At 43.4% G+C, this 25,930-nt stretch overlaps 1 protein-coding gene across 1 annotated transcript in view; it reads left to right on the top strand.

Moving 5' to 3' along the window:
• Nucleotides 1–25,930, top strand: part of adck1 (aarF domain containing kinase 1) — a 567,898-nt gene that overhangs the window by 398,083 nt on the left and 143,885 nt on the right. Inside the window, exon 9 of the mRNA XM_072568152.1 lies at nt 24,678–24,875. Coding sequence (XP_072424253.1) covers nt 24,678–24,875 — 198 coding nt within the window. The remainder of the gene's footprint in view (nt 1–24,677; nt 24,876–25,930) is intronic.

Here is a 25,930-nt window from a genome sequence, read left to right as displayed (position 1 = left end):
ACCATCTTTTCCAACTTCAGCCAAGACCGCTGCAAACTGAATCCAAAATGGCTGTCTTGAACCTATGGCTTTTTTTCCCTATGCCAAAAAAAATCCTTTCTGGATCCTTCTATTTTAAACTTTATGCTTAATTTTTTAACCCTGCTCAAGAAATTCACCTAATGGGAACTAAAGTTCGGCATGGTGGCTCAGTGGTTAGCACTGCTGCCTCACAGTGCCAGGGACCCAGGTTCGACTCCAGCCTTGGTCGACTTTCTGTGTGGATTTCCTCCGGGTGCTCTGGTTTCTTCTCACAATCCAAAGATGTGCTGGTTAGGTGAATTGGCCATGCTAAATTGCCCATAGTGCTCAGGGGTATGTAGGTTAGGTGCATTAGTCAGCAATAAATGTAGAGGAATGGGTTTGGGTGGGAAGCTCTTCAGAGGGTTGGTGTGGACGTATTTCCACACTGATTCTATGAAGTCCTCCATAAAGTCCATTACTCTCCAGCAAGTTTTTATCCCTGACAGAAGTTCAAAATAAATCATAGTGTCTACAGAAATATTTACAGTTAATCATTAAACCTCTTCACAAACACAGAACGCTTATATGTCACCAGTTGAAATTCCAAAATCTAACATAAAGGATATTTATGTATCCTATATTTATATACACACTGCACTTGCAACACAGTTCATAAAGCACCGTTTCACGAGTACTGGATATCCCAAAGCATTTTATATCCAATGAAATGTTTTTGAATTGTACTGCTGTTGGAAATGTAACATGCAGATTGCGTTTTACAAGTTCTACAAACAGCAATGCTACAATGATCAGATAATTTGTATTTCTTATGTTGATTGAGGGATAAATATTGACTGGGCCACTAGGAATAACTCACTTGCTCTTTTTACAAATATTGCAGTGGGGAATCTTTCACTTGTGCAGGCGAGTAGGTTTTTGTAATGTTGCTTTGCAAAGACATTAAGCGGCATGAACCTAAAATTCTGTAGCTTGTTTAACATTGTTAAATGCTTCACGGGAGTGTTATCAAACACTATTTGACAGCTCACCACATAGAGAGGAATTAGAGAAAGGGACCAACATTTTGACCCCAGAGACACAAGTCAAGTGGAGTGCCACTCCAGGAATATCTGAAAAATGAAGAGGATTATGGAGTGAATTTCAGAATTTAGATTTAGTCAGCTGAAATAAAGGTCTGTAATAGCGCTTGACAAATAAGTAGCCAGCATTGAAGGAGTCTCAGGGGTAAACAGCTGGGAATTGTAAGGTTATGGGTATATCAAGGGATGAGGACGAGGCCATGCAAGGATCTGAAAACAATGACGAAATTACATACACTATAGACTATATGTGCACTGTGCACAAGGTGCAAAAGCAGAGAGAGGAATAGAGTGGGAACATGAAAGGCAACAGCTAGGAATATTGGAATGGAAAAGACAAGCATAAAACTGGAAGATGAGTGCCTCAAGGAGCACTCACTGTTTAGAAAATTGCCAATATCTAGAGTGAGGCGCAAAGTACAGATTGGATTCTGAAGTGAGTTTACAGATACTGCATGGTCCTGTAGCATCCAATGCCTTTTAAAATAGCTTCAACAGCAAAATCAATGTGTTGAGTCTGCCAGACCATTCTGTTGCAATCGTGTCTACTTTTGCCAGTTGACTGGCCAGGACAGATACAGCTTTACCAAGCAGTTATAGTGTCTGCTGTTGTGAATTTAGTTTACATGGGTCTCTCCTTCCGCTGTCATTGGAGAAGCTGCACTGCTGCACTGACTGATTGTCCACAGTTTGGGGCTGTGCTTAGCCTCCAGACAAGTGGGAAAAAAACACTTACAGTAATTCTGAGACAGTTATAGATACCGAAAGTACGCAGTAGATCTGTCAATATATTGGTTGTGGAGGTTTCACCTACCTTTCAGATTCTGACAGACCTGCTGTGACAAGAGCTATTTATGGCAGTACAATAGACACTGAATGCAACAGATTTGATAGATTTCAGTTCTTTGAACTTCCCTTTGAATTCTTTTGTAGTTTTCCCTCCCTCAGTACTATCCAGATCGCACAAGGGCAGTTATCTCCTCGCCAGCTATTGTTGGTAAATGCTTATTAAATGTCTTTGTCGTCTCATCCAGACTCATTCTAATTCAGAACTTTCCCGGTCTCTCTCCCTCCCACCTTTATCTTTAGCTTATACAAAACACTGCTTCTTCTTGTTCTGGATAGGGATCCATGATCCAAAAGAATCAAATTTACCAAACACCCCCAAATGAAGAAATGACCAAACAAGATGGGCGGCACGGTGGCTCCGTGGTTAGCACTGCTACCTCACAGCATCAGGGACCTGGGTTTGATTCCAGCCTTGGGTGACTGTCTGTGTGGAGTTTGCACATTCTCCCCGTGTCTGCGTGGGTTTCCTCCGGGTGCTCCGGTTTCCTCCCACAGTCCAAAGATATGTAAGTCAGGTGGATTTGCCTTGGGAAATGCAGGGTTACAAGGATAGAGTGGTATCCTTTTCGGAGGGTCATTGTGGACTTGTTGGGCTGAATGGCTGGCTTCTACACGATGGGGATTCTTTGGAATTTTGCTTAAGCTAATTTGTACTTTCAGCTTAATCAGAATCAATGTAAATGAAGTATAAGTAAACAGGCAAATTGTAGTTGGCATAACTTCAAATTGCATGGAACAACTAAGGGATCTTGCAGATCTTCTCAGAAGCCCACTCCACGATACAGCATCAATTTCAGTCACACTGTCCTTCCAAGCTTGGATCTCCCACAAACAGAATTCCTGCCTGACTCCTTCAAGGATGTTGCCAATTCTCCGCAGGCTGTAGTGTCTATGGAAAACAGATTATATCTTTGCAGTCTTCCACACTTATTTCTGATCCTTTCAACCCTTAGCTCCCTTTAGTCACAGTGGCCAGTATCTAGCAAAACTACCTTAACCTTAACATGGTATTGCTAATTCTGAAGCTTCAACCACTCAAAAGTAAACCAAACAGTAGCAGCAGTCTGACACAGGCTTTATAACCCTTTAGACTCCAGCTCTCTAACTGGACTTGCTGACCAGCTCCTCCCTTTTTGTCTTTCTGCCACACAACCTCCTTATTTTAACTTCCTGTTGGTACTGCTTCCAGGTTAAGGTTTGCCAGGTCACATGGATTAGTGTTTCTTGTTTCTCAAAAAAAATGGAATTGTTCCCTTTGTGAGTGATACAATATTGGTTTTCTAAACAAACTTTGAAAAAGAAATTAGTTCACCAAAGCTTTTGCACTAATTGAAAATTATTCTTACTGGTATTGCATCTGAGTCAAAGGCCATTACACCACAAGTTAACTTATCCTCCCACTATTCTCACAGACTATATTTGGCCCTGGTATAACAGCACCTCAACTTTTAAAATTCACATCCATGTTCTTAAACCATTCAGTGGCCGAGCCCATGATGATCTCGACACCCGATACTGCCCCACCGCCCTCTAGCATCTCTGCACTCTTCCAGTTTAGCCTGGTGCATCACCAATTTCCATGAGCTGCCCAGTCCCTAAGATTCGTCTTCTTTATATTGCTGATTTAAATCTAAATCTTTGATCACTTATCCCAGCACCCCATTTCATGGCTCAGTGTGTTTAGTAACACACTGGTTTAGTGCGTCTCAAAACATTCCCTGGTGCTGTCTCCATTCTAATGCCTTGGAAACAGGGAGAGCTAAGCTCAGGTGAGGGTGTGGGGAATGGAAGAAGCTCACCATTTTGGGCATTTGAAACAAAATGCATACCTACCTTCTCACTCATAGACTCATAGGTGTTTGCAGCATAGAAGGAGGCCATTTGACCCATCATTTTCACTGTAGTCAACAAAGATCTGACAACACAAATCCCATTGCCCTAGAGACTACAGTGACACAAGTCTATATCTAAATACGGCTTGAATGTTTTGAGAGTGTTGCTTCAAACACACTTTCAAGCAGTGGGTTCTGGACACCCACCACCTTCTGGGTGAAAACATTTCTTCTGACTGTCCTTGTTAGTCATCTACCACTGACCTTAAATCTTTGCCCCAGGTTATTGACCACTCTGCTGGTTGAAAACGTACCTTCCTACCCACCCTGTCCAAGCCCCTCAGAATCTGCTACACCTCTACCAGATCCTTTCTCAACCAACAATACAACCCCTGGCTCTCCAATCTTACTTCAGGGCTCGGACCCTCCAGGCAGTGCCCCTCAGTGCAGGCAGTATCCTGGTGAATCTCCTCTGCACCCGCCCTTGTGTAATCACATCCTTCCTATAACTGACCAAAACTGGAAGCAGTACTCCATCCGTGGCCTAGCCAGCATTTTATACAGTTCCCTGGTTTTGTATTCTGTGTCTCGGATAATGAGGGAAGTTTTTAACCACCTTTCCTACCTGCCTTACTTATTTCGGGGTCTGTGGACACTTTTTGCAACAGTAATCAGGTCGCAAAGCTCTGACCATTATAGAATAAAAGAATCCCTACAGTGTGGAAGTAGGCCATTCAGCCCATCGAGTCCACACTGACCCTCTGAAGCTCATCCCACCCAGAACTATGCCCACACTTAGCCCTGTAACTCCACATTTCCCATGACTAATTCACCTAACCTGCACATCTTTGGACTATGGGAGGAAACTGGAGCAGCCAAAGAAACCCAAGTAGACACAGGGAGAATGTGCAAACTCCACACAGTCACCCAAGGGTGGAATTGAACCCAGGTCTCTGGCGCTGTGAGGCAGCAGTGCTAACCACTGAGCCACCAGGCCACTCCAAGAAAAAACATTTGGATTTAAAGGGACCTTGCAGCTGTTAATGTTCAGTCTGAGGTATCAAGGCAGTCATTGTTAGCTTGGAGCTTGTAACTTCACTGGGGGTCACAGCCCAAAGTTTGGGAATCCCAACTCTTGTTCGGCACCTTGGATTGAGAAGTTATAGAGCAGGAGGTCTGAGGGGGACTGCATGGGGATGATGGTAACAGGTTTTGAAACACTGGGACTGGAACTCTGGTGATGATGGGCTTTTGGTACAGGTGATGACATATTCAGTGCTACAAGAAGCTGGGAAAGTGTACGTGTGTGATGTATTAGAGAAAGCTGAATAGTATAGGAGAGAACTGGAGCCAATGTCTACATATTTTCATGACCATTTATTCACAGAGATGCACATTACAAACATGTACAGCTTCACTCAATCAGAAATAAAATAACAGAAATTGCTGGGGAAACTTAGCAGGTCTGGCAGCATCTGGGGAGATAAACTGAGTTAAAACAGTATCTCTGATATGTTAACTCTGGTTTTCTGTTCACAAATGCTGCTAATCCTGCTAAGTTTCTCCAGCTTTTCCTAGTTTCATTTCAGGTTTCTAGCATCTGTGGTATTTTGCTTTTAATTGACAGTTTCAATCTGTTCCTTTCTATAGAGGCACAAGTGAATGTGCAGTTGATGTGCTTTAGAAGAGACAGCAGTGTAGAGGTAACACCCAGAACCTTAGGCTAATGTTCTAGGAACATGAGTTCAAATTGAGCTGGGGCAGATGGTGAAATTTGAATTCAATAAAATTCTGGAATTTAAAAAAAAAATGAGTCTAATGGCAGTCAATGTCAATTATCAAAAAAACCCATCTGGTTCACTTTATCTTTCAAGGCAGTCAATCTGCAATCTTTAGCTTACCTGTCCTGGCTTACATGTGACTTTAGACTCTAGCAACATGGTTGACTCTTAACCTCCTTCTGGGCAATTAGGGATGGGTAATAAGTACTGATCTGGCTAACAATGCTGATATCCCATGAGTGAATTTACCAAACCTACCTGCAGTTAAATGCATTTATAATTCATATACTCTTAATTGAGTTAGCTATTTGATGAAGACTGTTCTTTTAATTCATTTTGTGTGGGATGTGGGTATTGATGGCTTTTATTGGCCATCCCTCGCGATGGGGGTGAGCTGCCTTCTCGAACCGCTGCAGTCCACCTGCTGTGGATTGACCCACAATGCCCTTAGGGAGGGAATTCCAGGATGTTGACCCAGTGACAATGAAGGAAGAGTGATATATTTCCAAGTCAGGATGGTGAGTGGCTTGAAGGGAACTTGAAGGTGATGATGTTCCCATGTATCTGCTGCCCTTGTCCTTCTAGATGGAAGTGATCGTGGGTTTGGAAGGTGCTGTCTGAGGATCTTTGGGGAAGTTCTGTTGGATCTGAGACCATTGGGAGGAAGATGTGGCTAACGTCCATCCAACAACAGCAACCTACATTTATGTAGCAACGTTAATATAATAAAATATTTCCAAGGATCTTTGCAGAGAGTTTTGAAGAGAAATTAGCATGCAGCATGTAAAGCGATATTAAAGCAAGTGGCTGAAATCTTTGTCAAGTAGGTCATTTTTAAGGAGCTTCTTAAAGGGTAACAAAAATGTCAGACAATGAGTGTTTTAAGAAGCAGATTTCCAAGTTTCAAGCCGAGGAATCTGAAGGCAAGTTCACGCATGGCGAAGCATCGCAAGTTGGAGATGGTGAAGAGGCCAGACTTAGGTGAGCACCAGTATCTTGGAGAGTTGTCGGGCTTGGGGAGAATACACTGGTAGGAAGAGTCAAGGCTATGGAGGGATTTGTAAACAAGTTTGAGAATTTTAAAAATCGTACATTGCTTGACCAGATGGGTTAATGAGGACAGGGAGAACGGCACTTACCATGGCAAAGAGCATGGGCAGTCGGATTATCTCGAGTCTAGGGAGTACAGAATATGGGGGTCTGGCCAAGAATACATTGAAAGAGTCAAATGTTGAATTAACAAAGTTGTGAATGAGGTTTCTGCAGACGAGCTGAGACATCCTGACAATGAAGGAAAAAGAAGGCAGCAACACAATCAAACCACATAAATCCTTTGTCACTGGACAGTTCTTTCAAAGATTCAGCACAGATGTGAATATGTTAGGTAAAGAACACCATTCAGCGTTTTTCTATTGGTAAGGTAGAGAGCTTATCCTTTAACGAACTGGGTATATATAGACAATTGTACAACAATTCTCTGCCTATTACTAGGCATGAAACAAATATGACCGTTTAAGTTGATCAGGCTCTTTTTGCAAGAAGCGTGAGACATGAAATGTATTACTTTCAATATCAAACCTTGAGACCTGCTGCCCTGAAGGAAAACGCATTCCTGGAAAAGCCTATTAACTTGAGACAATTTTCATTTTAGTGGAGAAGGTTGCTGTTACTGTGACAGTTTCTCACAACTCTAGCTATCGTGACAAGCTACACATCTGAGCTGGAATGTGATTCTGAAATGTTTCCCTCAATTGCTTTTCTGCAGTTCAACCCATCTCCTCTGTCCTTTGGGATTGTCTACTGTTCTGCTGTCACTGCACATTGATTCTGAGACTGAGGCACCGTATTACAGTGGGATCGACTGACAGCCAGCACGGTGTTAAATTGACATCCTGTTTTATGATCATAACCTGACCCAAGTTTCTATTTTAGTTACTTTGTGGCTGTTGGACTTTGCTGAAGAAATTCCACAATTCATTTTGAGGCATTTGCTGTCTGTCTGGTGTTTGGGGTCTCATCCGCAATCCACCACTAAGACATCTAATAACCACTCGGCTTTCAGGGATCGTTGGAGATTTTGTGGAAAGTTATTTGCCTTATTCCCAGCTTTAACGATGATCAGAGTCTCATAGTACGTCAGGTGAAGTTTATCCGCCTGCCGTGTGTGGCCAGAGAGCCTCTGGAAGGGAGTCCCTTGTGCATCTGTCAGTATCTGAAAAGTGAAGAAGACAAGTTAACATTTCTGGTGGAGGCAGTGGATTTGACCGAATGATCCTCTTGAAATCGCAGAACTTTAACTTCTTAAAATTATCAAGGAGACCATTCAGCCTATTGTGTCTATCCCAGCTCTTTGAAATATCCATCCAATTAGATTTGCAGCAATGATAGTTTTATTTCAAATTTGCAGTTTCCTTCATTATTCTTTATCATTCATTGGGAGTTGTTAGTCACCTGGCTTGGTTTATTGGGATTGCCCCCAAAGTGTTCAGTTTCTGCCGAGGATTATTGAACAACAGAGAGAATGTAAAAGTTCTCGACCAGTGTTGATTCATAGTTCAGTCTCCATTCCAGGAACAGGGGTAATTTAACATTTCCAGTCTCAAACCTGCACCTGTTTATAGTTCCTGTGCTGACTGACTGACTAGAGCTTGGCTTTCAGCTGCCTGGTTTACGTTTTCTCTAACAATATATAACACTGATGGAACCTTGTCAGGGTCCCCTCAAACCTGATACCCCCATTTCTCTTTGCAGAACCATCTGAAGTGTCTATCCAATGTACCGTGTAAAGTTACAGAGGAGGACGTTTACTTGTGGGTTTTGCCTATTTGTCATCTAGGCTACAATTGTTTCCCCTCTGCCTAGCTTTCATTCAACATCTAAGGGTTGGTATCCTATGAGCCTCTCTCTTCATTTCTATCACAATGATAATTTGAGATACTGTTGTCGACTCAATGTATCTGTTGAGAAATCCAGGACAGAAATCAGAAAGTTGGCACCCACTTCCCCCCTCAAGGACCACTGCCTGTACGGATAAGGAGAATTTGAGCACTCTGTAAGAACCTCTGAATAACATCCAAGCATAAATGAAAGTAATACTCTTTAAAACAGACTAGTTGCCTAAAAAGGCACTACTGGTGAAGGGGAGAGAAACAAAAAGGGTCAAACAGAGGATGGTGAGTGTCTGGAATGGGCTGCCAGAGGTAGTGATGGAGGCGAGTACAGTTTCATCATTTAAGAAACATTTAGACAGGTACATGCATGGGATTAGTATGGAAGGAAATGGAAAAAATGTGGGCAAATGGGACTAGATTAATTGTGAAAATGGAGTAGTATGGACATGTTGGGCTGAAGGGCCTGTTTCTATGCTGTAGAGCTCTATGACTGTATGAGTACAGCCTAAGATTTCCAGAACAGGGATTTGAAGGTATTACTTGCTTTGAAGTCAGGGGCCTACCTACAAGTTCTTGGTTCATGTTTCTCACCATTGTCTTTCGCTGAGGGCCTGTGTAATGTTACCGATGGCTAGGCTAGCATTTATTGCCCATCGCTATTAAGAATCAACCATATTGTTATGGACCTGGAGTCATATGTAAGCCAGAGCAGGTAAGGACGGCAGATTCCTTTCCCTAAAAAGCGTTATTCAACCAGATGAGTGTTTACAATGGTTCCATAGTCGTTATTAGATATTTATTGGATTAAAATTTCACCATCTGCCTTTTTTTATTCATTCATGGGATATGGGCATCACTGACTGACCAGCATATATTGTCCGTCCTGAGTTGCCCTTGAGAAGGTGGTGGTGAGCTGCTTTCTTGAACCACTGCAGTCCACCTGCTGTAAGTAGAACCACAATACCCTTAGGGAGGGAATGCCAGGACCCAGTGACAGTGAAAAAATAATGATATATTTTCAAGTCAGGATGGTGAGTGGATTGGAGGAGAGTTTACAATTGGTGGTGTTCCCACAGTGGGGTTTGGACCCATGTCCCCAAATCATTGGCCTGAGGTTCTGGATTAACGAGTTCAATTATATTACCACAATGTCATTGACTCCCCTAAATGTTGAAACAGTGCCAAATGTTCACATTTCTCTGATTTCAGAGATGCGTTGTTGGGCATGTTTTAGGGAGAAACAGAATTGTTGTCGGCAGAGTTTTCTTTGAACGCTGAGCGTGCTGGGAAACAATGCCTCAAAAACATATTGATACGCTGCTGTGGAAAAGTATTAGCAGCAAACCCTGATGCAAGACAGGGAGGTAGTAACTGGAGGAATATGGAGAAGCAAAGAGAGAGAAGGGAAAAATAGACAGTAAAGAGAGTCATGCATATGACAGACAAGCTCACACATGTAAGGATGGCGACTCATTGACCTCTGACCTGCAATGTAGCCTTCTAAAGATTGAAAACGGCTGAAGAGAAAGGCAGCTCTTTGGATCAATGAAATGTGCGCAGTGGGGATTATCCAAATGTGTTCTCACTTTTAAAAGCTTACCTTCTCCTGCAGGGCCTTGTATCTTCCTGATTTTAACTCTCAGCTAATGGTCAACCAATTACCAGGGTTAGAGGGATTTCCTGCACAGAATCCATGGGGCTGGGGATGGTGTATGGGCTCTGGGGGTGGTGCTTGCACAGAATTTTCCAGATATTTTGTCCCTCTCTAAATGGAGGTAGGATTTTAATCTAGTTTCTCACAGGAGTTCACATTGGTTCAGGGTGGGGTAAAAGTGTAGACATTTTGAATAGATTAGATTCCCTACAGTGTGGAAACAGGCCCTTCGGTTCAACCAGTCCACACCGACTGAGTAACCCACCCAGACCCATTTCCCTCTGACTAATGCAGCTAGCACTATGGGCAATTTAGCATGACCAATTCACCTGACCTGCACATCTTTGGACTGTGGGGGAAAACCATGCAGACACAGACAGAATGTGCAAACTCCTCACAGACAGTCGCTCGAGGCTGGGTTTGAACCTTTGACCCTGATGGTGTGAGGCAGCAGTGCTAACCAGTGAGCCACCATGCCACCCACATACATACAGGTAGTCTCTGGGTTGTGTACAGATTCTGTTCTTGAGTCCGTTTACAAGTTGATTTGTACACAAGGCAAAACACAATGCAGAACAATATACAGGGGCTGTATGGAAGGACAGGGAATGTCCATATTTAAGATCTTTAAAATTACACTATATAGGGTCGCGTTGGTAAGTCAAATGTTTGAAAATCAGGGGTCCCCTGTGTAATAATAAAATCTGAATACTTTTCGTGGAACATATTCTATGCCATGATATGCCTCTTCCATTCAGTATTCTCTTACGAATCAACTAACACCCTCTTCTCGTGGAATACAAGTTCTTATTCCCTTTGAGATTCGGTATTCTTGTGATTCAGTCCAGATGAGCTCACAACAAAAATATTTCAGAAGATACATTCAATTCTGGTCTCTCTGCTATAGGAAAGATGTTGGGGTTGGAGGGACAGGCTGTTGAATTGAATGATCAGCCATGATTATAATTAATGTTGGAGTAGGATGGAGGGGCTGAATGGCCTAATCCTGCTCCTATCTTTCTGTTTCTTTCCATGTAAAAACTGCCAGAAGTAATTTTTGGACTTTAATTATTTTTCCAGAAATTCCCTTGTTCTCCATGTATGTAGAAAAAGTGCCAGCTCTCTTCACTAGGGGATGAATAGTTTTTTTTTTAAATTAGATGAGGATATCAACAGATATGGAGCTAAAGCAACTAAATGCAATTGAGATATGGATCAGCCACAATCTCTGTGAATGGCAGCACACATTAGAGACATTGAAGGGTCAACTCCTCTTCCTCCACTCCTGACCTGACATTTTGCTCAGGATGATACCCAGAACCATTGTTGTTGCTCATGTTGAACACTGTAATGGGCCACAATATTCACTCCTGGTGTTTCTCATGGTGTTATTGAATTGGCCTACTTTGGGTCCTATTTCTTAGGATCTTACCCTTTGAGACTGTTCTAACAGGCTTACACGATAAAGGCTGGTTTTGAGAAGGGAAAGCTAGGCTCAATTTGTGCTACACCTTGCATGCGTTTTAAGCCTCTATATTGCAAGCAGCCAAACAGCAGCATTTCCTTTATCAAAAGGAGGACATTCTTGCACCAAACCCAGCTCTCCCAGACCATCTTTTACATTTTTAACCCCTCTCTATTTCCTGAGTTATGCACCATCTCCCCAGCCCCTTGACATGTGGGCGGCAATGGTTAGGACTGCTGCCTCACAGCACCAGGGACCCGGGTTCAATTCCAGTTCAGGCGACTGTGTGCATGGGTTTCATCTGGGTGTTCCAATTTCCTCCCACAGTGCAAAGGTGTGCATGTTAGGTGAATTGGCCATGCTAAAATAGCCCAAAGTGTTCAGGGATGTGTCGGTTAGGTGCATAAGTCAGGGGTAAATTTCGAGGAATAGTGTAGGGGAATGGGTCTGGGTGGGTTATTGTTTGAAGGGTCAGTGTGGACTTAGAACATAGAAAAATACAGCGCAGTACAGGCCCTTTGGCCCTTGATGTTGCGCCAATCCAAGCCCACCTAACCTATACTAGCCCACTATCCTCCATATGCCTATCCAATGCCTGTTTAAATGCCCATAAAGAGGGAGAGTCCACCACTGCTACTAGCAGGGCATTCCATGAACTCACGACTCGCTGAGTAAAGAATCTACCCCTAACATCTGTCCTATACCTACCACCCCTTAATTTAAAGCTATGCCCCCTCGTAATAGCTGACTCCATACGTGGAAAAAGGTTCTCATGGTCAACCCTATCTAAACCCCTAATCATCTTGTACACCTCTATCAAGTCACCCCTAAACCTTCTTTTCTCCAATGAAAACAGACCCAAGCGCCTCAGCCTTTCCTCATACGATCTTCCTACCATACCAGGCAACATCCTGGTAAACCTCCTCTGCACCCGTTCCAGTGCCTCCACATCCTTCCTATAGGATGTGGAGGCACACAATACTCCAGATGCAGCCACACCAGAGTCTTATACAACTGCAACATGACCTCAGGACTCCGGAACTCAATTCCTCTACCAATAAAAGCCAGTACGCCATATGCCTTCTTCACCGCACTTTTTACCTGGGTGGCAACTTTCAGAGATCTGTGTACATGGACACACCAAGATCCCTCTGCTCATCCACACGACCAAGTATCCGACCATTAGCCCAGTACCCCATCGTTTTGTTACTCATACCAAAGTGAATCACCTCACACTTACCCACATTGAACTCCATTTGCCACCTTTCTGCCCAGCTCTGCAGCTTATCTATATCCCGCTGTAACCTGCCACATCCTTCCTCACTGTCAACAACTCCACCGACTTTCGTATCATCCGCAAACTTGCTCACCCAGCCTTCAAGCCCCTCCTCCAGGTCATTTATAAAAATGACAAACAGCAATGGTCCCAAAACAGATCCTTGCAGAACACCGCTAGTAACTGCACTCCAAGATGAACCTTTACCATCAACTACTACCCTCTGTCTTCTTCCAGCCAGCCAATTCCTAATCCAAACCTCCAACTCACTCTCAATGCCATACCTCCGTATTTTATGCAGTAGCCTACCATGGGGAACCTTATCAAATGCCTTACTAAAATCCATATATACCACATCTACCGCTTTCCCCTCGTCTACCTCCTTAGTCACCTTCTCAAAGAATTCAATAAGGTTTGTGAGACACGATCTGCCCTTCACAAAACCATGCTGACTATCCTTGATCACATTATTCCTATCCAGATGTTCATAAATCCTATCCCTTACAATTCTCTCTAAGACTTTGCCCACAACAGAAGTGAGGCTCACCGGCCTATAGTTACTAGGGTTATCCCTACTCCCCTTCTTGAACAAGGGAACCACATTTGCTATCCTCCAGTCTTCTGGCATTATTCCTGTAGACAACGAGGACATAAAAATCAAGGCCAATGGCTCTGCAATCTCCTCCGTTGCTTCCCAGAGAATTCTAGGATAAATGCCATTAGGCCCAGGGGACTTATCTGTGTTCACCCTTTCCAGAATTTCCAACACATCTTCCCTACGTACCTCAAAGCCGTCCATTCTAATTAATTGTGACTCAGTATTCACATCGGCAACAATGTCCTGTTCCTGAGTGAATACTGATGAAAAGTATTCATTCAGTGTCTCCCCAATCTCTTCAGCCTCCACACGCTACTTCCCACTACTATCCTTGACTGGACCTATTCCTACCCTAGTCATTCTTTTATTCCTGACATACCTATAGAAAGCCTTAGGGTTTTCCCTAATCCTACCAACTAAGGACTTTTCATGTCCCCTCCTTGCTGCTCTAAGATCTCTCTTCAGGTCCTTCCTGGCTACCTTATAACTCTCAATCGCCCCAATTGAACCTTCACGCCTCATCTTTACATAGGCCGCCATCTTCCCATTAACAAGGGATTCTAATTTCATATTAAATCACGGCTCCCTCACACGACCCTTTCCTCCCTGCCTGACAGGTACATACTTATCAAGGACACTCAATAGTTGCTCCTTGAACAAGCTCCACATATCAATTGCGCCCTTGCCTTGAAGCCTACTTTTCCAAGCCACGCATCCTAAGTCGTGCCTCACCGCATCATAATTTCCCTGCCCCCAGCTGTAACTCTTGCCCTGCAGTGCACACTTATCCCTCTCCATCACTAGAATAAAAGTCACCGAATTGTGGTCACTGTCCCCAAAGTGCTCACCTACCTCCAATTCTAACACCTGGCCTGGTTCGTTACCCAGAACCAAATCCAGTATGGCCTCACCTCTTGTTGGCCTGTCTACATATTGTGTCAGGAAACCCTTCTGCACACATTGGGCAAACACCGACCCATCTAACGTACTCGAGCTATAGCTTTCCCAGTCAATATCAGGAAAGTTAAAGTCCCCCATAACAACCACCCTATTACTTTCACTCTTCTCCTGAATCATCCTCGCAATCCTTTCTTCTACGTCTCTAGGACTATTAGGAGGCCTGTAGAAAACTCCTAACAGGGTGACCTCACCTTTCCTATTCCTAACCTCAGCCCAAACTACCTCAGATGGCGAGTCTTCGTCCATCGTCCTTTCCACCGCTGTAATACTATCTTTGACAAGCAATGCCACACCTCCCCCTCTTTTACCCCCACCTCTGACCCTACTAAAACATTTAAATCCTGGAACCTGCAACAGCCAATCCTGTCCCTGTTCTACCCACGTCTCCGTAATAGCCACAACATCGAAATCCCAGGTACCAATCCACACTGCAAGTTCACCTACCTTATTTCGTATACTTCTTGCATTGAAGTATACACACTTCAAGCCACCTTCCTGTTTACAGGCACTCTTCTTTGAGATTCATGCCATATTCCTAACCTCCCTACACTCCACGTCCTGCACCCTAAAGCTACAGTCTAGGTTCCCATGCCCCTGCAGAGTTAGTTTAAACACCCCCCAAGAGCACTAGCAAACCTCTCCCCAAGGATACTGGGCTGAATGGCCTGTTTCCGCACTGTAGGGATTCTATGATCTGTGATTCTATGTCCTTTAAACATTGGGGGAGCCCATTTAACTTGACTGCTTCATTCGATTTCACTAGTAAATAAGACTGTGCTGGCCCAGTCAAACATCTTCGTTGAATTACCAGCTGCACGCTGCTGTGTGTTGAAGCGATGCACAGATGTATTTCTTGCTATTTAAATGCTACTGGGGTGATCATTCAGCCGTTAGCAATGAACAGGGGATTTGTGTGTGTGCGCTGACCTGAAGCTTGTTTTCTGGAAGTGTTTTTTTTCAAGAGGCCCAGTCTCAATGGGGTCTCGGTCTAAAGTGAGTTTTCCTCTGTGTTTGGAATCCAGGTTTACAACCGTTCCTGCATTCACCGCTGCCCCTCACACCTGAGACTGGCCTCTCCAGCTGAGCACAACTACTTTGAACATGTGTGGGCTGAGCTGGTAATTCCCAGCCGTTCTCTTGTGGGAGAGCAGAAGGTGACACGAGAGGCAGGACTGCTCCAGCATTCAGAGCAGTTCTAATAGCAGGCTTCCCTCGTGCTGTAGGTAGCATCTGAATCCAAAGCTGCCCTCTGGAAAAAATGAGCAAAGACATAGCATTTGCAAATCTGGCAGCTTTGAATGCACTGCAAAGTGAAGAAAACATATCGCAGAGAGAGGGTGATGGAGGAAAAAAGAAAGGAGAGAAAACAAGAAAGAAAGAAGAGAAAAATAAATCAGTGTTAACATTTCAGGTCTAGTGACTCTTCTTCTAGTCTGAATAAAAGTCACTGGACCTGAAACCTTAACTTTGCTTTCTGTCCACAGATACTGCCAGACCTGCTGAATTTTTCTAGCAACTTTTAAGAATGATGATTTATTGTCAGTTGTACTGTACAGTGAACAACACGGTAAAATACAATAATAAGCTTCAACTGTCGCCACAATCTGGCGCCATTCTAATACTTAAAGAATAGAAAGAATATAAACAGAAAGATGAGAGAAAGTCCATCTTCTCTCCACCACCTCCACCAAGAGTGTCATGCAGGACCCACACTCTCCCTGTAACCAGGAAGCCCCCCCCGACTCCACTGCTGCATTCTGTTTTTGTTTCTGATTTCCAGAATCCACATTTCTTTTGATTTTTGTTTAAATAAATCAATACTCGAAAGACTTTACCAGCTGTCCATGTGGCAGAAGCAGAGATGTTTGGTTTTGGTGTAAGGTGATGGCTTACGTGTATGGTTTGCAAGTGAAAATCTCCTAACTAAAGATTTAGAGATGTTGACAAGTTGAGTTCATCCTTTCCAGTTTCTGTTCAGTGATTCTCAATTTCAACCTTCTTCACTCCATCGCAGAACTGTACAAGTAATAAGAAAAGCGAAATAAATCAAGATGCAGGAGTTGATCGCGACAGTTCCTTGGAGACAGTGGAGATCTTGGATTGAGGGCTGGCTGTGTTGACTTTTTGGTGCCTTGTGTCATGTGGAAAACTCATTTCTTAAATCCTGTGAATCCTTTTGTTATGCGGCAAAGTTATATACGTAGGTCCTGTGTGTCTTTTAGAGAGATTTCAACTATCAATTCTTGACAATCAAAGGATTCTGTGAGCCCTTGAGTATACATTAGAGAATGGATTTGAAACAGTCACACAGGTATTTGAGGATTTTATAAATTGCTTTTACACAGGCATTTTAGGGACCCTGGACTAAATGGAAGTTGTAGATATTTTATTTTGAATTTCAGCCTTATGGAAAGTTTTTAGCATTTCTGCATTGACTTAGGAATTACCAACTAGAAGCTGAGAATGAGCTGGCTTGACACTCCAACAGCTGACAGAGTGAAAGAAACAATGAACAGCTCAAATAGGCTATGAAATTCAACTAACCAATTTTACATTAAACTCATGTACTTAAACTATTGAACAGACTGATAGCAGCGCAAAGTCATCAGCATATTGCGAAAAAAAGGTTTCACACAGGACCCTTGAGTTCAACAACTGGTGACTTGCTAGCTTGTTTGGAAAATGATGTGTTTTCTTTGGAGACTGGGGGGGCGCAGTTCAGAGAGCAGGATTACGGCTGTTTTGGTTTGGAGGTAAAACAGAAAGTAATTCCATTTATAGGGTTAACCTCGTCAGGAGATCCAGGATCTGACTGTCTGAGACAATAACCTGCTGATATCGGTGTTAAGGCTGTGTGATGTAAGCATACATTTGACATTCAGGAGATGTTAGTGGGAGGTGATTAGCAAGCCCTTCAAGCCTGTCTGTTGTTCATGCCTGGAGTATCATGGATATAAATCTCCTACCACATTGAAAAGCAGCTAACATTCTGCCTCCTCTACCTGGATCCTTCTGTATGTAGTCCTCACGGTTCCAACTACATGGTTATTTTATTGGTTGAGAGATAAATGTTGGCAAGGATAAAAGGAGCTTAGTTGCTCTTCTTCAAATAATGCCACAGGATAATTGTAAATCCATTTCAGAGAGCAGGCCCTTAGTTTTGGATCACATCTACATACTCAAGTGTCAGCAGATTATGTGCTCAATTCTCAGAACCAGAGCTTGAACCTACACATTTCTGACTTGGAGGCATGAACACTACCCAGAAGGCCAAGGGTAACATTGAGTGCCAAGGAGCTGTTCCCTGGCATTATTTCAGGAACAGCTAAGCTAGTCATTCGAAAACTTTCACTTGAAAGAGATTTATCTTTAGGATAAATTAGATTTTTATGAAACTTTCCTGGTTTCCTGCTGTCATAATATGCGTGTTTTAATGAATATCATCAGACTGGTTGGTTTGCAGTGTGAGCTGGTCTGTCTCCATCAGAGGACAGGATTGCTCTAGCATGCTGCTGGAATCCAGTGAATACTTACTTTCAGACAGGCTGCATAGATTATGGCATCCATGCGTATATGTGAGGAGTTTCTTTTGAAATATATAATATTGCAGAACATCTATATAAAAAAATGTATCACATGTCAGGCAGCACATGTTCAAACCAAAGTACATTTAAAAAGTGAGTAAAAGTGGCAGCATTTGTGTCACTTCTGCATTGGAGTTAGGAACTTGAAAATATGTTCCAATCTCAACTTCCTTCACTGCCATCATCTAACCTCAAGAAATCACATTAACGCCCACAAGACCATAAGAAATAGGAGCTGAATTAGGCCATTGGGCCCACTGAATCTATTTCACCACTCAATCATGGCTGATACGTTTCTTAACCCTGTTCTCTTGCCTTCTCCCTGTAACCTTTGATCCCCTTACCAATCAAGAACTTATCTATCTGTGTCTTAAATATGTTCAATGGCTTGGCCTTCACAACCCTGTGGCATTGGGTTCCATAGATCAGCCACTCTCTGGCTGAAGAAATTCCTCCTTATCTCAGTTTGAAAGAGTCATTCCTTCACTCTGAGTTTGTGCCCTCTGGTCCTAGTCTTTCCTCCTAGTTGAAACATCGTCTCCATGTCCACTCTATCCAGGTCTCTTTGTATTCTGTAACTTTCAATCATATCTCCCCTCATTCTTCTCAACTTCATTGAGTACTGACCAAGAGTCCTCAACTGCTCCTCATACGAAAACCCTATATTCCTGGAATCATACTAGTAAACCTCCTCTGGAGCCCCTCCAAAGTCAGCGCATCATTCCTTAGATATGGGGTCCACAACTGCTCTCAATATTCCAAATGTGGTTTGACCAGAGCCATCTACAGCCTCAGCCTTACGCCCCTGCTCATGTATTCTCGCCATTTCAAAATGAATGCGAACATTGTAATTGCCTTCCTGACTGCCAACTGAACCTACATGCTAAGCTAAAGACAATCCTGATATAGGACTCCCAAGTCCACTTTGTGTATCAGATTTCTGAAGCCTTTCGTCATTTAGAAAACAGTCTACACATCTATTCTTCCTACCAAAGTGCATAACCTCATACTTTGTTATGCTATAGTCTATCTGTCACTTCTTGCCAACTCTTCTAGCCTGTCCAAGTCCTTCTGCAGCCTCCCTGCTTCCTCAACATTACCTGCCTCTCGATCCATCTTTGTATTATCCGGAAACTTAGCAACAGTGCCCTCAGATCCTCCGTCCCGATTGTTAACGTATGACATGAATAGTTGTGGTCCCAAAAAGGACTTCTGTGGAACTCCACTGCTCGCCAGTTGCCATCCTGAAAAAGACCTTTTCATCTCTACTTTCTGCCTTCTGTCAATCAGCTAATCTTCTATCATTGCCAGTACCTTGCCCATTATCACCATGGGCTCTTATCTTGTTTAGCAGCCTCCTCTGAGGCAACTTGTCAGACGCTTTCAGGAAATCCAAATAGATCATGTTCACTGACTTACCTTCATGTAACGTGCTCCTTACCTCCTCAAGGAATTCTAATAGACTTGTCTATTTTACCAAGCACTTCTGCAATTTCATCCAAAATGAAAAACTCCAACGTCCTACCAACGACTGAAATCAGGTTAACTGGCCTAAATTTCCTGTCTTCTGCCTCCATTCCTTTTACGAAAGGGGTATTGCTTTAGACAATTTCCAGTCCTCTGGCACTCTCCCTGACACTAGTGATTCCTGAAAGATCACCACCAATGCTATCATAATCTCCTTAGCTATCTCTGTCAGAGTTCTGGGGTGTAGTCCATCTGGTTCATTTTATTTATCCATCTTCAAACCTCTCAGCTTCCCCAGCACCTCCTCCTTCATGTTAAATACTACACTCAGCCCTGCCTTCAACTCAGTTGAAGTTCTGATATGCTAATGGTGTCTTCCAGCCTGGAGCGTGATGCAGAGTAGCTATTGAGTTCCTCTGCCATTTCTTCATTCCCCAAGGGCGGCACGGTGGCAAAGTGGTTAGCACTGTTGCCTCACAGCACCAGGGTCCCAGGTTCGATTCCAGCCTCAGACTGTGTGGAGTTTGCACATTCTCCCCGTGTCTGCATGGGTTTCCTCCGGGTACTCTGGTTTCCTCCCACAGTCCAAAGATGTGCAGGTCAGGTGAATTGGCCATTCTAAATTGCCCATTGTGTTAGTGGATTAGTCAGAGGGAAGTGGGTTACTCCGGAGGGTCGGTGTGAACTGGTTGGGCCGAAGAGCCTGTTTCCACACTGTAGGTAATCTAATCTAATTATTACTGCTCCAGCCTAATTTTCCAACAGCCAATCGGCAACAGTGCATTCTTACCTCGCTCTTACCTTTTATCTATCTAAAATAACTCTTGCAATCGTCTTTTATATTCCTAGTAGTTTACTCTCATATTTTATCTTCTCCCTGTTATTGTGTTTTTGATTGTCCTCTGCTGATTTTTAAAGGTATCTCAATCCTCTGGCTTTCCACTAACCTTCACCACAGTGTAACTTTGTTCTTTAACTTTTGTGCTGCCCTGACTTTCATGTCAGCCATGATTGTCTCATCCTCCCCTTTCTTTCTTCTTCCTTGGAATAAATTTCTGCTGTGCCTCCCAAATTATTTCCAGAAACTCCTGCCATTGCTGCTTCACTGACTTGCCTGCTAGGCTCCCCTTCCCATCAATTCTGCTCAGCTCCTCCTTCACATCATTGTAGTCACCTTTACTCAATTGTTATGCTGTTAAATCTGATTCCAATGTCTCCCTGTCAAGGGTGAATTCTATCATATTATGGTCATTGGTCCGTTGGGGTTCCATCACCTTAAGCTCCCTGATCAAGTCTGCCTCAATCCAGAATTACCTGTCACCATACCCCTACACTCTCAGCTCCCTTCCCCCCCCCCCCCCCCCAGCCCCGCCCCTATCGCATTTATCTCTCTACCCCCTTGGCTCACAAGCCTCATTCCTAATGAAGGGCTTATGCCTGAAATGTCGATTCTCCTCCTCAGATGCTGTCTGACCTGCTGTACTTTTCCAGCATGACACTCTCAACCCAGAATTACCAGTTCCCTAGTGTACTCTACCACAAGCTGCTCCAAAAAAATCATCTCGTAATACTCCACAAATTCCTTTTCTTAAGATCCATAACCAACCTGATTTTGCAGTGCACCTGCATATTGATAGTCCCCTGTGATTATTGTAATAATGCTTTTCTTACATGCCTTTTCTGTCTTCTGATTTATTTTCTCCCCCATATCCTGACTACTCCTAGGGGGCCTCTGCATAGCACTAATCAGGGTTTTTCTGTCAAATGTGATTGCTGAGATAAAATGTGATGTAGAAGCCCTATGATTGCCTGCAGTATGTAACAGAGTAAGTAGTTGAGCAACTACAACCTATTGTCTGTCAAACTAGCAATCTGTATCAATGGTATCATTCAGAGAGCAGAGTACCAGTGGTTGCTATATTTGACAGTTTCAAACTATTAAGTGCATTCAGTTTTACCTGGGATATCTCTTTTCAGAAGGTAACACAGAACAGATCAATGTTTACTGATCAATTTTCGGCAGACCGACAGAGTCAGTGAGAGGAGAATGTTGTTACCTTCAAGGTGCTTGTCAGTCAGGTACTTTGGAGCAGAAAAATGAGAGTATATCCTGAAAAGGTGGTGCTGTAGCAGGAACTCCTGGTGGCGTACATTTGGAGTCATAGAGATGCACAGCATGGAAACAGACCCTTCGGTCCAACCTGTCCATGCCGACCAGATATCCCAACCCAATCTAGTCCCACCTGCTAGCACCTGGCCCATATCCCGCCTTGTGATTCTTATCTTGAAGAGCAAACAGCCAGGATTTTTTATTGTGAGAGTTAATGGGCATTGCTGGATGATAAGGGAACCAAGATTCATATGGCTTGCCTTTTACTGTTCTGCTAGCCTCTTCATAATGAAGATTTTGACTCATCCCAATCCTGAAGTTAGAGGTTTGAAAGCAGGGGTGGGGAATAAAATCAGGGAATCTTACTTTGGCATGTTCCAATAATGTCCACACTTTGGCTGAATTGATGATGCCAACAGGATCTCTGAGATGGTGGATTGACTCCTGATGAGGCCAAACTCCAGCCATTGCCTGGAGGCGAACCCCCAAACACAGTCTAGTGGACCAGAAAGGTGAAACTGTAATTTCACCACTTCCCAAAGCTCATGCAACACACAGACAACTACAAGACAAATACAAGCGTGTGCGCGTACACACACACACACACACATAACATGTACACAACACGCATATGCACAACACACCCCACCCCATCACATGTTTTCAAGCTTCACAATGATGGATTGACATGTGTGGCCATTTTTGTTTTTTTTTAATTCACTTGTGGGACAGGGATGTCCCTGGTAGGCCAGCATTTATTGGAATGAAATAGGGTGTTCCGGAGGGAATGGTCCCTGCATAAGGCTGACAAGGGAGTGGAAGGGAATATGTGTCAGGTGGTGGCATACCACTGAAGGTGGCGGAAATGACAGCTAATGATCCCAAGGCTGTGGATGCTGGTGGGGTGGTAGGTGAAGACAAGGGGGACCCTATCGCTGTTGTGGGAGGGAGGAGAGGGTGTGAGGGCTGAAGGTTGGGACTTGGGTCAGACCCGGCCAAGGACCCTGTCAACAATAGTGCTGGGGAATCCTTAGTTGACAAAGAAGATGCCCTCTTGTCAAGATTGACATCATCAGAACAGATGCGATGGAGACAGAGGAACTGGGAGAATGGAATAGAATCTTTACAAGAAGTGGGGTGTGAGGATGTATAGTCAAGCTAACTGTGGGATTCAGTGGGTTTGTAGTGGATAGTGGTGACCAACCTACCCCCAGAAATGGAAGCAGAGATGTCGAGGAAGGGAAGGGAGTCATCAGCGATGGACCATGTGAGGGTGAGCGCAGGGTAGACATTGAAGCAAAGTAGATAAACTTGCCCAATTCCCAACACTCATCATGTACATTACCTCAGGTTTGTCAGATACTCCACACCAAAATGTTACTTCTGAAAAAAGGCCTTCCTCATTTACATTTAAATGAATCAAAACAAGCAACTTCCTTCATCATTGCAGGGAATCTATTCCATAGATTGACCACTGTCTGATGAGTCGCAGTGTAGTTTTAGATTTACCCATGTTCAAGCTGAAGTTGTGTTTTCCAGTTGATGGTTGCTGAACTCATTCTTGGCCTGTTCCAACACTATTATCAACTGATCCGAACTTTTCACCCTTTGATGTGCGTTAAGATACAAAAATAATAACCAAAGATGTAATCATGTTTGCCTCAAATCTGTTTGCATTGTGTTTGATATTTGCATCTATTGAAAAAAGATGGGATATTCACTGATCTGGAAAAGGGTTCATCCTTGTTCTGCTAATGGTGCTGCAGCAGATTTATCAATCTGTCTTGTATCTAGCAGAAGTTCATACAAGCGTAGGGAAGATGGAATAATTCAAAACTAAATGCCATCAATATAAGGTATTCAGTAATAAATCTGATGAAGAGTTTACCAGACACTGAGAGGATGGTTCAAATGTGGAATCAGCTGCTTACGGAATGGTAGAGGAGAATTGGGGTTGTCTTTAAAGACAGGTACACAAGGCAGAAAGGAGATGGTGAGAGAGTTAATCTGCTAAAATAACTGCATAAGCCAGTTGAGCTGACTAGTTTAATTCTGTGAGTAATTTCTATATAAAGGTTTGAAGACCTATTGCATTTACATTTCCTCACTCTTCCGAATTGACCTGGTGTCAAAGGGCAGTCTCCCAAGGTGCTACAGTGTGCACAGTAGTGGAGATACACCATAGGCACATTGAAGAAAATTACAAAAAAAAGTCATTATTTTTAAACATTTTGCTCTACCAGTTGTAAAAATATTGAGCACAGGAAAACAAATGCTTTTCTTGCTGATGGTCAGGCTTCACCCTATTTGGCAAAGACTCTCTTTGCTTGCCAGTCGATGGTGGAAGACAGTGTGTCACAGTGGATGTGGCTGGCCATGGGCTGACTGACTGGAGTGTAGGCTAGGGGGCCTGATTTAATCTCCAGCAATAGATTTCATTATAGTTGGAAACCCTAAGTGTATGCATAAAGCTATTGGGAGAAAGATACTTGTTAGATCTCAGCTGGAGTATTGTGTACAGTTATGGGCGCCACATCGTAGGAAGGATGTGAAAGTGTGGGGAGAGTGCAGAAATGCCTTTTAGGAATGGTTCCAGGGAGGAGGAACTTAAACAATGAGGATACACTGAGGAAGGTGGGAATGTTCACCTTGGAGAGAAGAAGGCGAATAGGAGATCTGACAAGACAGTTTCAAAATCATGAACGGGGCTTGATAGAATACAAGGGGAGAACTATCTTCACTTGTAAAAGGACCAAGAACCAGAGGGCACAGATTTAAAGTGATTTGAAAATAGGCACAAATATAAACACTTAGCTGATGGAATGCCGTGCCTGGAACTGTGGTGGATGTAGGTTCAATTGAGGCATGAAAGGGGGCACTGAATGATTACTTAGATGCAAGTAATGTGCAAGGCTATGGAAAAGAAAAACAGTAGATAATAAGTAATATTCTTATTTAGAGAACTAGTGCAGGCACAGTGGGTCAAAAGGACTCCTCCTGTGCTAGATCAATTTTGTGATTCTGAACACTTCTGATGCTAAACTGATGCTCAGTTCTAATGATTGTCTCTTTCTCTTGACTGCTGTTTTATTCTTGGCTTTATCCAGAACTTGACCGAAGAGTTCCGCCTCGACTACTGCCGCTTGTGGCATTCTCTGATAAGAACAGACATGAAAGGCATCGAGATGTACAGCCGGAGGCTGGGGGCTGGGGACCTGTACCCACTCTTTGCCTGCATGCTCACTGCCAGATCCTGGGCCTCTATAACCAAAGGAATTGACCAGACGCCGGTGTCTGAGACTGAGGTGAGTAACACTTAGAAATCTAGCAGGCTTATCGTTAGCATTTCACAATGCTTTGAGAAAAAACTCTCAGCAGTCCAGAAGTCCTTGATTGATTTGTGGTGTGTTTGCTGCATTCGGAAGAAGACGATGGGCTGCTGCTACAGTATATGGATCTGATGGGGTTCAGTTTTTAGGACATTTGCCTTTGTACCAGGATTCCAGTGAGGGCAAACAAAATCGAAGCTTCCACTCTGATGCAGTACTAATTGAGTACTGCACGGTCAGAGGGACCAATTTTAAGAAGAGCTGTTACAGTGCATGCCCAATCTGCTTTTTTTTGGGTAGGCATAAAAGATCCATTATTTTGAAGAGTAGAAGAGCTCACCTCATCCTGGCAAACAGTTATCTCTCAATTGACACCAGTTAAGTAGGTTAACTTCTTGTTATTACATTGTAGTTTGTGGGATTTTGCTGTTCAATAAAATGGTTGTCGCATTTCCTGCAGCACCTTCAAAAGTACTTGAGGTATTCTGGGGTTGTGAAAGGCGTTCCACAGACTGATATCCCAATGATAAATTAGGCAGAAAAGGTCTTTCAGAGATTTATAAAGGTGTTATTTGAACTTTGCAGTTTAGCGCAAACACCAGTTTCCCTTTTGGACCCTTTGCCTGTCCAGAAGCTGACGTCCACTGGAGAAGAACTCAGCGTTTTAACAAATAACAAAAACTGCCGACTTTGAGGGGCAATGTGATGATAACCAACATTAGAAGGAACTCAAAGGGAGAAAATATTGTTCAGGGGTGTGTAATAAATCAAAATATCATAGGGGGACGAAATAATGCATCTGAGCTCCTCTGGTGCCCACCTATTCTGAAAACCCTCAAGGATATAAGTGGACTTTGCATCCATTCTCTCCAAAGACACTGAGGCATGGATGTAACAATGAAAGAGAGGCAGACAGTTGAGAATTAAGACTCTCCCCCTAAATGACCCCATTACCTTGATCTGTTGATGGCTAGTCTGGGCAGGTGCAAGAGCAGGTCCACAAGGAACTCATCTGACCTCCCCATCCCATA

This window comes from Chiloscyllium punctatum, chromosome 4 (genome assembly GCF_047496795.1).
Source record: "Chiloscyllium punctatum isolate Juve2018m chromosome 4, sChiPun1.3, whole genome shotgun sequence".
NCBI classification, from domain to species: Eukaryota; Metazoa; Chordata; class Chondrichthyes; order Orectolobiformes; family Hemiscylliidae; genus Chiloscyllium; species Chiloscyllium punctatum.
Note: the sequence above shows the minus strand (reverse complement) of the source record. Positions and strands in the feature narration are given on the sequence as shown.